General features: G+C 29.5%; 2 protein-coding genes across 5 annotated transcripts; both read left to right on the top strand.

The window, feature by feature from the left end:
• The first annotated feature begins 490 nt into the window (after positions 1 to 490).
• Positions 491 to 12,527, top strand: LOC111686566 (interferon regulatory factor 2-binding protein-like A). 4 transcript variants are annotated; one of them, XM_023448934.2, is made up of 4 exons: positions 491 to 2,417; positions 10,003 to 10,293; positions 10,357 to 10,790; positions 10,976 to 12,527. In XM_023448934.2, the coding sequence occupies exons 1-4, from the start codon at positions 1,655 to 1,657 to the stop codon at positions 11,114 to 11,116; spliced, it is 1,629 nt and encodes a 542-aa protein (XP_023304702.1). In that variant the 5' UTR covers positions 491 to 1,654; the 3' UTR covers positions 11,117 to 12,527. The 4 variants fall into 4 exon arrangements, with proteins under 4 accessions (XP_023304702.1, XP_023304703.1, XP_023304704.1 ...); XM_023448935.2 differs by having other exon boundaries at positions 10,360 to 10,790; XM_023448936.2 differs by having other exon boundaries at positions 10,192 to 10,293.
• Positions 12,528 to 13,996: 1,469 nt separating this feature from the next.
• On the top strand, positions 13,997 to 17,033 carry LOC111691039 (N-acetylglucosamine-6-sulfatase-like). Its single transcript, XM_023453660.2, has 4 exons — positions 13,997 to 15,533; positions 15,599 to 16,106; positions 16,168 to 16,817; positions 16,878 to 17,033. The coding sequence occupies exons 1-4, from the start codon at positions 15,339 to 15,341 to the stop codon at positions 17,031 to 17,033; spliced, it is 1,509 nt and encodes a 502-aa protein (XP_023309428.2). The 5' UTR covers positions 13,997 to 15,338.
• The last annotated feature ends 33 nt before the right edge of the window (positions 17,034 to 17,066 follow it).

Here is a 17,066-nt window from a genome sequence, read left to right on the forward strand (position 1 = left end):
ATATAATACCAAGGAAAGCCTTTTGGAAACTATCGCCTACTGCCAAGAATAAGTTACTGGACTAGTTCTCTATAATTTTCATCAAAAAACCACCCTTGAGCCACTGTTTAGAAAAAACTGTACTTTGTCATGCGCATTCCATACTCCTCTATGGCTTGTCGTTGTCGTATACATGACGATATTTAGGTACAGTGTCCGTGTAGTTAAATCTCACACACACTCCCCAAATACATATTAACACAAATACACACTGATTCTCACAGATACTTGTTTTATTTATTATTGTTTTTTGTTTTTTCTATACGAGTACATTTTTTGAGTACTTAAACCACAAGAGAGCCAAGTATTTTGTTGTTGTTATTGTTCACTACATAACATTTAAAAAAAATAAATAATATTGGAGTGTGGAGAGTAAAGAAAAAGGGAATAGTATACACACACGATATTGTGATGATGATAATGATTACGAGTGAGTGATTCACAAAATTTTGCTGTATTCCGTTTTATTCGGTTGCAGACTGTTGAGATACATAGGTAATGCGTCGGTCGGATTTTAATTAAACTTTTCCACGATTTGAAGAGTAGTCAAGTAGAGAGGAACATTTATATATCTATTAAGAAAAAAAATATATATATATACTTTTATATTTGTATGTATAACTATAGAGGAATAAAAAAAAAACAACAGAACATTAAACTGAAAGTACAACAGCAAAAACCAGTTTAAAATTTAAACAATTTCAAAATCTTAAAAAAATAAATAATTTACATATCGTAAAAATAAAGTTCAGACAAAAATTAAAAAAAAAAAATAACAAAAATAGAGTAAAACAATAATAAAAGAAAGAAGGTGGTAGATCAAAAAAAGAATAATAAAAAAATCAAAAGTGTATTAAAGTGAATGTGTTTTCCAAATTGTTGTTGCTACTCCGCGTAAAAATAGTTTTTGTTGTTTGCTACGCATAAAATGTTCCTTCCTCGATTCGATTTCCTTGCCAAATACACAAAAATCAATAAAAAGGACAATTGAGAACATATAACAGAACAACAACAATACGACTACAACGAGAGGGTCTTATAACGGACAACGGCCTCATGGATTGTGTTAGTTCGTATTTAACGTTACGCCAGTGTGGATGTTGTGTAAAAAATGTGTTTATTTTTCAGCACTTTAATAACAGAATGTAAAAAGGAATTTTGATCCAACAGGATATAAAATCACCAAAACAAAGTTGTAACAAATATCTATTGTAAATAAAGATTTGGAAATTTCCTTAAAAGAAAGTGCGTGTTTTAACAAATTAAAATTTGTGTTACAAAATTTATAGAAAAAAAAGAAAACCTTAAATATCCTTAAAAAAATAGAGCTTCTGGTATTGTGTGTATAAGCGTTAAGTTGTGTGGTAAAGCTACCTAGTTTTCAAAGGAGAACACAGGTCGTGTATACCAAGAACTGCGCTGATAAACTCAATTCAACCCCAGTGCAAAAACAAAAAGAAGAATAATAAAAAAACAATATAAATAATTTAAAGAATCAACCAACAACCTGCTCAGCAGAAGAGTTACAACTCTTACCATATAAACACCAACCAACCAGTTTTTTGTGTTAATCGATTTCTTGAGCCCAATTTCCAGAGTATCGCACATAGTAATCATGTCATTACAAACTAAACGCCAGCACTGCTATTTGTGTGATCTGCCTCGTATGCCCTGGGCCATGATCAATGACTTCTCCGAGGCCGTTTGTCGCGGTTGTGTGAACTACGAGGGAGCCGACAGAATTGAACTGGTCCTAGATGCGGCCCGACAAATGAAACGTCTACATCAGGCGGCCAAACGTAGCCATGAAAATGGTGAGGTACAACAGTCATCGGTACAACAGCAGCCCCAGAGCCAGCATCGCAGTGGAGCGCCCATAAGTGTGGGCGTTGTGGGTCAACAACAGCCTCAACAACATCATCATAGTTATCCTTCTCAACGAATAGGACCGCCTCAGGCCACTCTAATGGACTTTCCGGTGAAAATGGAAGCTCACGATGCCAGTGTTCGACCAGTACGCATTTCACACATGACTCCTCATCACATGTCCATGTCGAACAGAGCGGTGGCTGCTGCTGCGGCCGCTGCCAATTCTAACATTAATCCCTCCCAGGTGGGTGGACCCGTGCCACCTGCTTTGTCGGTTAATCTGAAACGGCCGCCCTCCGAGGAGGATGAACATGCCCATAATGATGGCAGTGGACCTTCTGGCATTAAAAGGTCAGCCATAGATGATCCTGCTTCACGACCACCTCTTACTCGTGGCGAATCATTGCCAGCAGCCGTCTCCTTTATCTCAGAACGTTCTTCTGGATTACGCGACAAACATCAGCCGGTCCGGGCGCCCTCATTTGATGCGTCTACTTTTAAACCTGGCGGTAAGTATTTCAAATCTTACTCCTCTTTTAAACCCATAACACTCAAAACCCTTTTGATTATTAGTTTTATTATAATTATTATTAAAAGTGTTGTTATAATTGTTGGTAGTGTGAGTGCTATTGTGACTGCTCGTTGTTGGCCCCTGTTCTAGGAACATTTCTCTAGAAAAAAAAATTGCGTTATTTGCTAATTTACTATCAAATTTCCATTCACATTTCAAGTCAAAGCGTTGTTTATCTTATCACAACATGTTTAGAAAAGATAAGTCTCTACTAAAACGATATAAGATAATGAAATCTTATCATTTTACTTTTTAAAATAAAATCACAATTTAAAATAAAATTATAATTAGACTACTTAAACAGTAGTGAGGCGTGCGTACATAGACTGTAGAAATTATAATCCAGATAATTCTTATGTATTTTTTTTACATTTATTAACTGATTGCACTTTTCTAAATTGTGTATGTATGTGCACAAAAGTATCTGTGAGCGTAGAATAATATTTAAGTACGTGCGATTTTAGGACCAGAAATCTGTTGAGAAGCTTTTAAATCATTATTTTTTTATTTCATATACAAATGTGTATACTATATATATACGAAAGTGTATTTGAGTTTATGTGTATGTATACCAAGGGCTCATATTTGTAACGGTTATCCTGAGACATGTACATACATACGTACCTATTTGAGAATCATCATAACCCAGGAAACAAAATTATTAAGGAAAATTTAACAATTTTGACAATAAGTAAATAGGAAATAGCATCTGAGAGATATTTTAAGCTTTACTAGCTTCAAAAATTATAATTAATTGAAAATCTAAACTCCGACGTCATTATCGGATAAATTTAAAACTTTACATTAACACTTGTTATTTTAGTAACAGTTGCCGGTATTTTGAAAATTTGAATTTAAAAAAAATTGCCAAAATTATCTTAAACTGTGAGAAATCTCCCCAAAACTTTTAGTTTTTTTCGCAAAACATCGTTAAGTTTAGCTTTAAAAACATATGTTAAATAGGTCACCAACTTTACACTTTAACAACCGATAAAAATTGTTCCAATTTAATTATAATATGTTTGCTGGGTTATGACCGACTGTATGCATATTGTGTGTATTTATGTATACATACAGATGTGTTTAAAAGTGTTTGGTACTGTTATACATACACATAAACATGCCTATCTATAAAATAACCCCAAACCAGTTTAGTAAGCCGTGAAAAATGTCATGCGCACTGGTCAAAAATATTTTGCTAATGTTCCCAGCAAAAAAGAAAAACAACAAAAAATATTGTTAACAATTCGCTGGCTGACTACCCCTACCTACACTACCAAAACAAGTTTTGGAGTTTAGACATGTTATGTTTTTCTTGCTGTTGTTGGTTTGGATGGATGGTTGGTTGGTTGCCTCTGCTAACATTGTAGACTCATTCACTTACTCGTTCGTACATACGTACCACAGTCATCGTCACCAAACCTGTTTTTTGTTGTTTTCGTTTAAAAAAAGAGTATAAAAAAACAATGTCTCGACACATTATATTATACACACATAGATACACATATACATACATGCTCCCAGACTTAAACGAACATGCTGCATACATACGAATATTTATTTTTGTTTTTGGTATGAACACGAACGTGTTGTACAACTAGTAAGTTACTTACAAGTGTATGTATTATAGATATGTATGAATATGTCGTATTAATTTAAAAATAAAAACAACGACAACATAGAACAAAAACAAGATGATGATCGTAAGACAAGTCAAGTAAGTGTGGTTTTTAGATTGTATAAGGGGTTATGGGGGTGGTAAGGTACGAAAAAAAACTACATCAATACCTCTGTTTAAACCCATCTGCTCTATAAATATGTATTTATTCCTCCAGCAACCATAACTTCTCTGTCTCTTGCCTTTACCGCTCTTCTATACATGTATGTCTTCTTCTTGTTTTATATACATAGATGTGAGTAAACGTGTGTATGTTTGTAGTGTAGTTGTACTATAAGTAAATATGATAAAATATATATAAATTCGTATTGTTGCTGTAGTATTTGAAAATACTACAGTGGAACTGTAAACAGTGACACACAAATATAATTGTACGAGTTTATTTTATAAAAAAATATATAAATAGACAAGTTTTAATGGATATGTAAATGTTTATATACAAATGTATTATGTATGTTTATAGTACATACAATGTATGTATCCATTGGATACTATAGATACCTACATATAGGTATTAACAATAAATAATTGTCAAAGTAAAGTTTTGTATACACGGTTGTCAGATCTTACATAGTTGGCAGATCTGGCAATTTACTGAGAATAAAAAATTAAAAAAAAAAGCAACTAAAAAATTATTAGTTCAGACGGCTGTAAGGAACCTTTACAATTTCATTGTCAGTTCACACTGTTGTCAGATTGTTGCATGGAAAAGTTTTCCTATTTTACCCATATATGTTTTTTTTAATGCCCCGTTATAATGACAATCATTTCATTCATACCTATTCGGTAATTAATTACTTTTCCATTGATATTGATAAAAAAGCAATTGTCAGTTTCGTTTAAAAAAATATAAACAAAATCAACAGATGTCAATTTCTTGAAACTGAAAACAAACCAAAAAAACAATTTCAAGTCCACGTTTCGAGAAATCGTGACAAAAAAAAATTACAACGAGAAAAAAATACATACATAACTATATGCGTGGAACCAGTGAATCGCAATGACCCTAATGAAATATATTTAATATTTCAACAACATTCGTGTGACACGCTATACGAATAATAATAAAATACAATAAAAATAAACTAACAATATAAAAAACAAACCGAGTCACAAATTGAATTTGTAAGAAGCCATACTTGTGACATATACCACTAAAAACCCAATACGCTCCACCACCTTATTTACCACCCCAGAGAAGTTTTACTTAATGTGAACATGTATTTGTATTTTTTTTCGTTTGTTGGCAATCTTTAGCTTAAACACGTGAAAAAAGTTGTTATTGAACATGTTTGCAGTATTTGAGAAGTGGTTACTAAATGCGTGTCTATGAACCGGTTATAAAACTAAAACAGAATGTGTGACATCATATGAATGTGTAGGTAGGTAGACAAGATCTTGAAAGTATGAATCGTTGAAATAACAGCTACAATATTGTTTCTATAATTTTAGCAGTTAAATAAAAAAACAAGAAAAAACCTGTATAAATAATGCAAAACTACATAAATACTATAAAATATATACATAGATATTTGTGGCCTTTTTTAATATAATAACTTGTACATATATTTAAAACAGTTTAGTCGCCGATATCTGCCACTATAACTAATTATTGGCAAAATAACGTAAAAGGATTATTTTTTTAAAACTTTTATAAATTTTAAACTTAGGTTTCTTTGTGATTTTTTTTATTTATAAAACCCACTGTTTGATGTTTATTTTTTCATGTACGAATATTTTGATATAACTTTATACTTGTATTCATAAAATTTCACACTGTTATCTGTACAAAAATATAACTGAAGTCTGGTGACTATAAGCCTCTACACACGCATATATGTATGTATGTGTGTATACAATAATGGGTCTTATCTAATCGCAACGGAAAGTTTGACTGATAATTCTCTTATCACCCATTCGACAGATAACCGACTCTTTTCATCTTATCTCAATATGTTACTCTAAATAATAATAATAATTTTATTATTAATATTAATAATCACAATGATTATTTACAAATGGTATTTATTTTTTGATAAGAAGAGCATGTACAAATACATGTTATAGATACACTAAAAAAATATTCTCGTGTTTTTATAACAATATTATAATGATAATTTTTTATGGAAAAATCAGATGTTTTTTTTGTTGGGGTATAAAATAAAACAAGTAAATATTGAAACAATCACAAGTTTAATTTAATATTCGTTTGAATGTTAACTTAACAGAAAAAAAGGAAAAAGTAGCAGAGTTATAAGCGGGTCTGTAATGATTTATATAAAAATCAAAAATTCATTTTGACTAAAATTATTTGACATCTCAAAAAGGAAAACTAAGATCTATTTTACTCGATCACATATGTATGGATAATTTGGTACATGTTCTATTTTATCTAAAAATTATATTTATTTCTAGAGCAATTATAGTTCGTTGTATAGGTATTTGTTTTAATTTATTTGAAAATCATTTTCAATTCTAGAATTTTTGTAAAATAATTATTTCAAATTTGATTGTAGACTAATTCTAGGTCAGATTTTTATTTTATAATAGTTGTAAGTCAATTATTCAGTTTTTAGTTTTACTTTTTATTTCTAGCCTAGTTCTAAATTCTTTTTAAATTTAGAAACAAGTTCTTCAATTCTATATTAGTTCTAATTTTATTGTATTTCCGTACTCAGATAGAAGATAGAATTTTGTTTAATTTTGGAACTACTTCAGAATATAAATATATACATAGAAAAATTTTAGTAGAGTTTAACTGGTTTTAGTTCTATTCATTTAATTTCATATTGACTTTTCGGTTACTCTTTAAAAGTATTCACTTACTTAACAGCCATAAGTAAATTAAAAAGTATGCAATTTTTACGTTAATTTTGATAAGAATTCTGCTGATTATTTATATGTTTATTTAATTTTGTATAATTTTAATTCAATTGATAAGAGGAAATCTTATCGGTAACAGTCAGTAAAATGTTCTATTGAGATTTGAGACTATTATGTTAAATGTACATGCTATACAAAATAAGAAGATACGTTCTTCACTTATCTTATCGCGTTTTAAACGCAAAAACTGAAACATTGTTGAGCACACACTTAAATAAGTTCGTAAAAAAGTACAATAACGATTAGCAAAATCGGGGGAAAATGTGTATAAGCTAATATTCAATATTTACTTTAACTTTTTAGTAAAAATTTCATCTTTAGAAATTAAATTTTAGAATCATACCTATAGAAATTAAATAAACTGATAACAGCTTGACATTATTATCAATTATTATAATTGTATAGTACATTCCCGCTTTAAAGGGAAAGGTGTAATATTTTTTCGTTGTTTTCAGTTAAGACAAGCAAATATTTACTAAATCACACAGATACCATACAGAGAGACATTCGTATCAGACATGTGAATGTACAAATAATGAAAAATAAAATTAAATTTAATTTTTTAACAAGTTTTTTTCGAGTGTGAGTAGAGGTTTCTGTTTGAGTGTCTGTTTAAGTAAAAAATAAAAAAAAAAAACAGTACATATTTCGCAAATTTAAAATTGTTTACGTTTTATCTCTATCGTCAAAGGCCATACAAACATGCAAAGTTATCGTTATAGGTATCGTATAGGTATCAGAGGAACAAAGTTATTAATAAGCAGAACTTTGAAAGAATTTGAAAATTTTTTAAACGGATAAATAAATTTTTTTATCTTAATTCATTCAAACTTTTTGCTTTTATTAAAACCGTTTTAAAATTTGTTTATAACGTTTCTTTGTGATTTTTCTCTATACAGTTTAATTGTCTGTTAAAATACATTAATTTTTTTATTTTAAATGAAATACAATTCATATGCTAAACACGTTTTATACAATAGTTGTTGATGTTTGTTGTCGAAGAATGCCAGGAATGAATACAAATTAATGAACAAAAAATTTTTAAATTATTATTCAAATCATTTCTTTTTATTTTAATGTAATATTAATTGTTTGGGTTTGCAAAAAAGAAGAAATACCTACCTATTTCTATGTGTATCTATAGGTAGAAACTTTTAATTTCAGCAAAATAAATTTAACTTTAAACCTATTTTGTTTGTCACTGTTTATTTCATTCATACTATATAGAAAATACATATTACGACGAATTAAACACACACACACACACTTAAATTATGTGAGACATGCATGTTTATTTATTTTAAGAAACAAATGCATATGAATGCGCTCAGCTGCATATAAATAGCTTTTTTGTGAGTGAGCGTGTTTGTACGTGAGTTCTAACACATTTTTTTATTTTAGAGTAGAGTAGAGTAGAGTAGAAAGAAAATTTTCTTTATGAAGTGTAAGTTGCCAGATTAGTTTTATAATTTTTCTATTTTGGACCCTTCTGATCCTGATTTATTGGCTTTATACAAACATGAAAATTAAAAATTCTTTAAATTTTTATGCAAAACTTTTGTTAGACACTGTTTTTCTGTATGTATAGGTAGTGCATTATATACTATATATTTGTATTTGTTTGTTGTTGTTGCATTAAATAAATAAATTTGCCGCTAATACATTCACCCGCCCTCTCTTCAAACTTTTCTGTACACTCGCACTCACACGAAAGAAAAACAAACTTGTAAATATGCCAAAAAGACGAAAAGAAGACAAGCCTCGCAATAGTACAAAAAAATGCCTGCTTCGGCCAATTTTTTGTTGTTGTTTTTAACAGTTGTTGCGTTTCTTAATGTTTTATACCACCTCCCCCCAACAACAGCAACAAACCCAAATAACAAAAACAAAAAAATCGTCACAACATGGCATAAGCAAGAAAGCACAACAACAATAAAAAAGCAAAATACTGAACTTGTGCATGTTTGCATGCCAACCAAAAACAAAACAAAACAAAAAAAATTAACTGACACCATCGCCATTATTGTTGTGTTTAGTGGTGCCAATTTATAAAAATGACGTATGCACACACTGTATTTAGTACTGGGTTGAATGAAAACATGTTGTGTATATAGACTAAATCTGAGAGTGCTAGTGTTTGTGTATGACGTTTGTGTGTTTGACAGACCGACTGACAATCGGGCATACAAAAATAGCAACCGCCTAAACTAAATGTTTGTTTATTCAATTGTTTTTAAATGTTTTAGAAAGAAGAAAAACGATATCAAGATACAAAAGAAAATATGAAAAATTAATTTTAGATTGAAATCCTGGAATGTAACTTTTTTTAATATAAGACAACAAATTATGTTATGGAAATTTTAAAACCAAAGAATCTTTGTGCTCCTTGGTACTAGCAGATGTTGTTCATTATTTCATGGGTCTAACGTCTGCGTTTTTTTGTATATACATATGTACATATAATTGTGTAGTTTTTATTTATTTATTTAGAAAAATCTATTGAACGCATTGCTTATTTAAGAAATCTGTGTTGGGAAATAAATAGCAGGGCTGGAAAGTTAAGCTCCTCGAAAAACATTGCATAAAAACTAAATATTCAATTAAACATGTTTAACATTTAAAACTCCTACCCCTTATAAACATGCACTTGAAATTATTTTTTAAATTATAACCGACACGCAAAGACTTGAAATACACATGAATGTGAAGTTAATAGATTAATTTTTAGTAGCAGCTATTTTTTTAAACAAAATGTTCTCATTAGTAGTTTATTGTTATGAATTTTTAGGTTAATTTAAATATTAGCACAATGCACCTAAAAAAAATACACTGAAAATAAAGTGCATTTTTAGTCAAGTCACACAGTGTGTTGATGTATTGTGTTTTTTTTTTGTCTTAATGTAAATTGTATAATTTTTACTTATACCTTCTTCTCGTACGCGGGGTTTGACTATATTTGTAGTATTTCCAACATTGCCACATCCGGCCGTTTCACTAGGCAATTCGACGCCACCGGCATTACCAACATCTCAGCCACAACCACCTCCGCCACAGTCAATAGCACCACCACCCATGCCACAATTATCAACAACAGCCACCTCAGTTACCCAATTAACTCAAAGTCCAATGGCTAATTTAATGTCTATTACAGAGACATTGCCACCAGGCAGTCCACGTAACGGACCGAGTCCACCCGGACCACCACCGCCACGTACCGCCTCAAGAGGCAGTCAACATTCGCCGAATAGTTCGGGTGAGTTAAAGAGAAAAATGACATTTTAACTTTAGAGTTTATACTAATTTACAATTATTATAGCAGGTTCATCATCTGGTCGCCGCTCATCCGGTTCACGTCACGTTTCGAGTACAACAGTAACCAGTTCCGAGGTACAGGCCAATCAAACATCAAATGCTCCACCAGTGGGACCCGGTGGTTCAGTGAATAATGTGGGTGTTAGTAGTGCTGCGGCACCGGGACCTCTGCCGTCACAAGCCACCGGTCCCGATGGGCAAGTGACTGGACCTACAGGTACCAGTGCTACTGGACAACCACCTAGCGGTCTCAGCAATGCAGGCCCTGCACCAGCAGGCACAGCAGCACCTCCACCCCCTAATACAGCCCAAAATACCACCCTTAAGTGTACGCTGTGCCAGGAACGTCTTGAAGATACGCACTTTGTGCAATGTCCCTCAGTAAATCATCACAAATTCTGCTTCCCCTGCAGTCGGGAAAGTATAAAGCGACAAAATGTAAGTATTTTATAGAAAATCATATCATTAGCGCTTTTTTAAGTCCAATATAGGCTAGTGTATACTAGCTGAATTGTAGATAGACAGTAGTCTATAGTCTGGTCTATAACCTTAATCCATTCTCTAGTCTAGACTTTATTATTTAAACTTCAATTTAATATCATATTATTTATCTTCCTCTATAGGGTCTGGGCAATGAAGTCTATTGTCCTAGTGGTGATCGTTGTCCGTTGGCTAACTCAACGATACCTTGGGCATTTATGCAGGGCGAAATCACGACTATTCTAGGAGAAGAAGTCAAGGTTAAAAAGGAGCGTGAATCTTAATGTCCATTTTACTGCAAAAAGCTGAGGCGAGCTTTGGAAAAATATTAAATAAATAAAAACAAATTCCCACTTTTTTCCATTTTAAAAAAATGATTGAGGGAATTGAACATCAACTATAACACATAAACAAACAACAATCATTTTATTTGAAAGGCCTGATAGAGAGTTTTTTATTTTCAAAAAACATTTAACATCTTAAAAGAGACAGTATAATAAAATTATACTGTCTTAAAAGAAAGAAAGAAAAAAACTCCTTTTAAACTTAGCCTAAAAAACAATTAACTCCTTAACGTTTTTCCTCTTGCTGTTAAGAAATTAGTGTTAATATAACAAAACAACCATTTTAAAAAAAGTTCCAGTTTAAAAGCAAACATTTTGTTACACTGGATAACTAAATTTGAATTGTTTAATTTGTAAAATTAAAGAAAAAAATAAACGCAAATTTGTCTTAACAAAAGCAGATTTCTCAGATAAACAGTCGCCCCAGTGGCTGCAGAGAACTTTGATGTAAATATTATTTAACAAAGAAAAAATACAATATACATATAATAATATTAATTATGCTTAGAGTTATTTAATTATAAAGTAATATTATTAAAAATAAAAATAAAATATATATTTAAAATAAAAAAAGAAAATAAAATAAAATTAATATTATAATAAAATTATTGTAGGACTAACTAATTTATGTCTATATGTATATGTATGTATTTATTTATATATAATGTATTATGATGTATTTGTTATTTGTATGGAATATGATGAATATCAGACATTTTAATAAATGTTTATGGTTTAAAATACAAACAAATAAATTAAATATTCTAATAATAACAACAATCACTTTAAAGAAATACTAATAAATGTGTGACTATAAATGTATGTATTAATAATAATTATAATATTTATATTACAAAAACAAATCGAAAAGAAATTGTTAAAACATACAAATTTTGTATGAATAAGAAAAAAAAAATCGTGTCCAAATTTGTTTGTACGATTGTAAAGATTCAACAATTTATAGTAGCAGTAGTCGTCAGTCTACATATGTATATCGTTAGCAGTTGGAAGTGAAAAGTGAACTAATTCTGTTTGGTGAACTTTTTTTTGTATTTGAAAACTGAAAACTATATTGAAATAAAAAAATCTTTTGCTGACCGACTACTGAAGAAAAATCATACAAACTAAGCCCAGACAAAATCCAATATGAATATACAATTCATGTATGTATGTATTTTTATAGCCATAATGAATTATCCTTTTTGCAAGAGGGTTCATTCGAAATTTTGTAAATTTTTTTTTTGGTAGTTGTAACTAATTGTAGCTCTAGTTATTGTAGTCCAGTAGTTCCGGAAAATTAAACAATCCCATAAATATGTAATGTACACATTTAAACACACACACACACACACACACACAAATAAATACACCTTTTTGCATATGATTTTAGTTTTAAGTCCAAATAAATAATGAATTGTTTTCAAAATTTTTATTTTGAAAAGCCTTATTTTTTTATGAAATATTTTATTTTTTGTTTTGGCTAAAAACAACTACAATCCAAAATGGCTCTAAAATAAAGCCACTAAAATTGTTTTGAAAGTAAAGAAGAGAAAATATTCAAATATATTCTAAAATAGAAATTAAATTTGAAAGTTTTTTTTTTTGTTTTAATTAAAACAACAAGTATGTATGAATAGAAAAATATTGACAAAAAAAAAACAAATTTTCAAAAGAAAACCTAAAAGTTTTATCGAAATTTTTGTAGAATTTTTGAAATTTCAAAATTTGTTCTTAATTCCGAAATAGATTTTGTTTTAGTAGAAGATCAAGCATATAGTTTTAAAAAGCTTTCTTAAATTGAAATCTTAACACATTTTAGGTAAATGTTTTGATAATATTTTTTAAAACAATTCCATCATTTCAAATTCATAAAATTAGTTTTAAAAGGTTTTCATTCAAACGATTGTTAAAGAAAATTTTATATTTTCTATACAATTTCATAACTGATTTTGTTTAGAAACAAAAAATTCACTCAAATTCAATAAATACACCCACCAAATCACCAACAATACACTGGCAGAAAAAGTAAAGTACTTGATTACAACAATGAACTATGAACTTTGATAATTAACAAAAAAATGTGTGTGCATGAATTAGAATTTAAATTTATATATTGGATATAGTTATTTAAATAAAAAAAAGAAAAACAAATAGGAATACATTCATTAATTTTTTTGTGATATACAAAATAGTAAACCAGACGACACGTTAAGGACACTATCCTAAAAAAAAAAACAAATTAACTTACAAAAGCTTAAAAAAAATCTAAAAAAAAACTTTGGTAAAAAAACAACTTAGTAACAATTTTATAGAATATTTCGAAATTTTTTTATATAAAAGAAAACTAAAATCAATAAAATTTTTAACAAAATTATAAAGAAAAAAACTATTTAAAATATTAAAGAGAGTAAATAACTAACTTAAAATAATCAAAAGAAATTAAATAAAAAATATCTCTCTTTGTATATTGGATATAGAAATTTGTATTTGAGACAAAAATAATACCAATTATAAAAATAATGAAATTATTTCTTTGGGTTTCTTTTTTTTTTTTTTTTGTAAATTATCTAAAGCTGTTTTACAAATTTTGTAATTTGTAATAAATTTTTAAGGGGATAATCAATTTTAAACTCACACACACACAAGAAAAAAACACATAAAAGTATTAGCGTTTAACGTTTAAACGCTGTTAATATATAAATTAATAATTAATTAAACTATAAAGAACAGAAAATTATTCAAAATAATAATAATACGATTAAATAAATGAAAATAATATAAAGATATATACGATATGCCAAACAAACAAAAAAATTCACTATATATAGAATGAAAGTGTTTTATTAAAGTTTTTTTAAAAAACATTTTTTTAACAAAAAGATTAAAAGGTAAGTTTTACTAGAATTTGAATAAAATTTTAATTTAAGAAAGATAATTTTATCAGGTTTTTCTGTTAAGACCTCTAATGATATTTGACAGGTCATTATTTAATTAGTTTAATTTGAAATTTTGTCTATTTTAAATAGTTTTGAAATGACGAAAGTTTCACATATTTGTCCAATTCATAATCGGTGTTGTACGGTGGTATCGTAGTATGTTGTAATTTTTTTTTATTATGGATTTGTTTTTGTTTCAAAAAATTTTATTTGAAAAATTTTTATGACCTACAATGATACAACATCCATTGTGAATTGTTCAATTTATTTTAGATATCTAATTTATTTCGATAGTTTTGTTTTTTTTTTCCTGAAAATTCTGAACACTTTAACCTCAGAACGGAAAATATGAAAAGTACTGAAATATGACTTATTCAGGCTTTAGACTTTTCAGTCATAACTTAAAAAAGTACCTAAAAATATAGCTCTGAAAGTGATTTAAGTCTTAATCTTATTTAAATATATATTTATTAAAAATATTGCACACTTGTTTGGTTGTAGATAATTCCAAATAATAAACGTAAATTAAGGTTTTTATGACACAAAAATTGAGAAGAATATAAACGTAATTTCAAATTTTGTATGTAGATCGTTATAATTGAATGTACATACATATTTAGCGGAGATGATCATGTGAATAGAAAAATATTTCAAGTAAACATCTGTGTGTTAAATGAATTGGTAATAAAACTTTTAAAAATCCTTAAAAAACGTTTAGATAATAACTTTTTTGAACTTTGTTTAAGTTATTATCACAACTAAAGTTTTAACAGTTCCATATTGACAATTTTATTTTTATAAAGATATTGGCCCCAATTTAAAATTTCAATTCGAATCGAAATTTTCTCCGTTTAGCAATTTCGGTATTCTGCATTTCGATCCGACTCTCCGCCACATAAACAACAACTTACAAAAACGTAGGTACGTTAGCGTAATCGAAATGCAGAATAGAGGTGATTGAAATTGAATTGAAAAAAATGTTTGTCATAATTAAAAACGTTTAAACATAACCTATAAATCTAATCAGTGTTGTTAAATAACCTTTTTTGTATTTTAAATATAACCGTTAAAATACATATGTTTTAAAAAATTTACATAATTTAAGACTTTTAAAAATAAACAAAAATTACTCACCTCACCTACTCATCACCGTGGATATTCATTTATTATCATTTTGTTTAATTTTAAGTTCAAGTCTGCGCTTAATAAAATCAGTTCACATTGAAATGTATTTGAGGCAAAGTTTAGTTTTTTGTTTACTAACCAATTGCCTAGCAGAAATCTCTGCTGCTTTTCAAGGCAAATTACCCAATATTGTGCTTATACTCAGCGATGATCAAGATGTTTTCTTAAATGGTCTAACGCCCATGACGAATGTTAAAAATTTTATTGGCTTAAAAGGAGCCACATTTGAAAATGCTGTAAGTATTGCAAACAAAACAAATAAAATCAAATAAATTGCAAGTTTTTTTGTTGGGGAATTCAGTTTACCACTTCTCCTTTATGCTGTCCCTCACGTGCCAGTTTACTTTCGGGTCAATATGTTCACAATCATCGTACTTTTAACAATTCCCTAGAAGGTGGCTGCAACGGTGTACATTGGCTTTCTCAAATAGAAATGGAAACTCTTGCTCCTACTCTAAAAGCAGCTGGTTATACAAATTTCTTTGCTGGCAAATATCTTAATCAATACAAAGGGGCCGAAGTGCCCCAAGGTTGGCATAAGTTCTATGGTCTTCATGGCAATTCTCGCTACTACAACTATACCCTAAGGGAAAATATGAAAAATATTAGCTATAGTAATGTTTATTTAACCGATTTGTTGCGTTCTAAAGTTAAGAGTTTCATAAACTCACAAGAAGATCACACACCCTTTTTTGCCATGGTGGCACCGCCAGCTCCACATGCACCCTACACACCAGCTGAACGTCATCGTAATGCTTTTTCGGGCCAAGGGGCTTTACGTACTCCCAATTTTAATGTTATAGACAAAGGTTTTGAGGATTTTGTTTTAATTAAAACCTTGAATTATCTTTTAATTGTTCTATTTTCCAGATAAACATTGGTTGGTTTCCAATACGGAATTAATACCTAATATTACTTTGAATTTAATCGATAGCTTTTATCAGAAACGTTGGGAATCTTTATTGGCTGTAGATGAGCTAGTAGCAGATATAGTTTATACTTTGGAACAAAAAGATATATTGGAAAATACTTATATTATATATACCTCTGATAATGGTTATCATATGGGTCAATTTGCCCAGCCATTCGATAAACGTCAACCTTATGAAACCGACATTAAAATACCATTACTTATAAGAGGTCCTACAATACCAGCAAAGGTAAAAATAACTGCTCCTATAGCTCTAATCGATATATTTCCCACTATTTTGGAATGGCTAGGATTGCCTTCCAATCCCCACATTGATGGCCAGTCCATTAATGCCTTTTTAGCCAACGCCCCGGAATATGATGCTGCTTCAGATCGTTTTTATAGACGCAGTCTTTTGGTGCAACATTTTGGCGAAGGTAATTTAAATACCTACAAGCCAGAGTGTCCCTGGTCAAGGACAGATCTTTTGGCGGAGTGTACAGTGGAGGCAGCTTGTCATTGTCAAGATTCCTGGAATAATACCTACTCCTGTGTACGCCATTTTGGTTATCAAACCAATCGTTTATATTGTGAATTCCAAGACAATGAGGTATCATACAAATCAATCAACATTAATTTGTACTTACTTGTTTTCTTTTTTCTTATAAAGGGTTTTGTAGAGGCTTATGAAATAGACCAGGATCCTTATCAAATGCATAATATGGTTAAAGATATGCTACCCATCGAAAGGGCTCTTTACAGCCTGGCCTTGGTTAATTTGACAAAATGTATTGGCTCTTCCTCCTGCAGTGATGTGATTTTGTAAATATATATATATTTTTAAATTTAAATACTTTCA

Source organism: Lucilia cuprina, chromosome 3, assembly GCF_022045245.1.
Source record: "Lucilia cuprina isolate Lc7/37 chromosome 3, ASM2204524v1, whole genome shotgun sequence".
NCBI classification, from domain to species: Eukaryota; Metazoa; Arthropoda; class Insecta; order Diptera; family Calliphoridae; genus Lucilia; species Lucilia cuprina.

What these genes read in the sequence shown, in the direction of transcription:
- LOC111686566 (XM_023448934.2), top strand. Translation starts at nt 1,655, where the DNA reads ATGTCATTACAAACTAAACGCCAGCACTGCTATTTGTGTGATCTGCCT. An exon ending in ACATTCGCCGAATAGTTCGG is followed by an intron (nt 10,294 to 10,356) that starts GTGAGTTAAAGA and finishes CAATTATTATAG; the next exon opens with CAGGTTCATCATCTGGTCGC. An exon ending in AAAGTATAAAGCGACAAAAT is followed by an intron (nt 10,791 to 10,975) that starts GTAAGTATTTTA and finishes CTTCCTCTATAG; the next exon opens with GGTCTGGGCAATGAAGTCTA.
- LOC111691039 (XM_023453660.2), top strand. Translation starts at nt 15,339, where the DNA reads ATGTATTTGAGGCAAAGTTTAGTTTTTTGTTTACTAACCAATTGCCTA. An exon ending in GAGCCACATTTGAAAATGCT is followed by an intron (nt 15,534 to 15,598) that starts GTAAGTATTGCA and finishes TGGGGAATTCAG; the next exon opens with TTTACCACTTCTCCTTTATG. An exon ending in GTGAATTCCAAGACAATGAG is followed by an intron (nt 16,818 to 16,877) that starts GTATCATACAAA and finishes TTTCTTATAAAG; the next exon opens with GGTTTTGTAGAGGCTTATGA.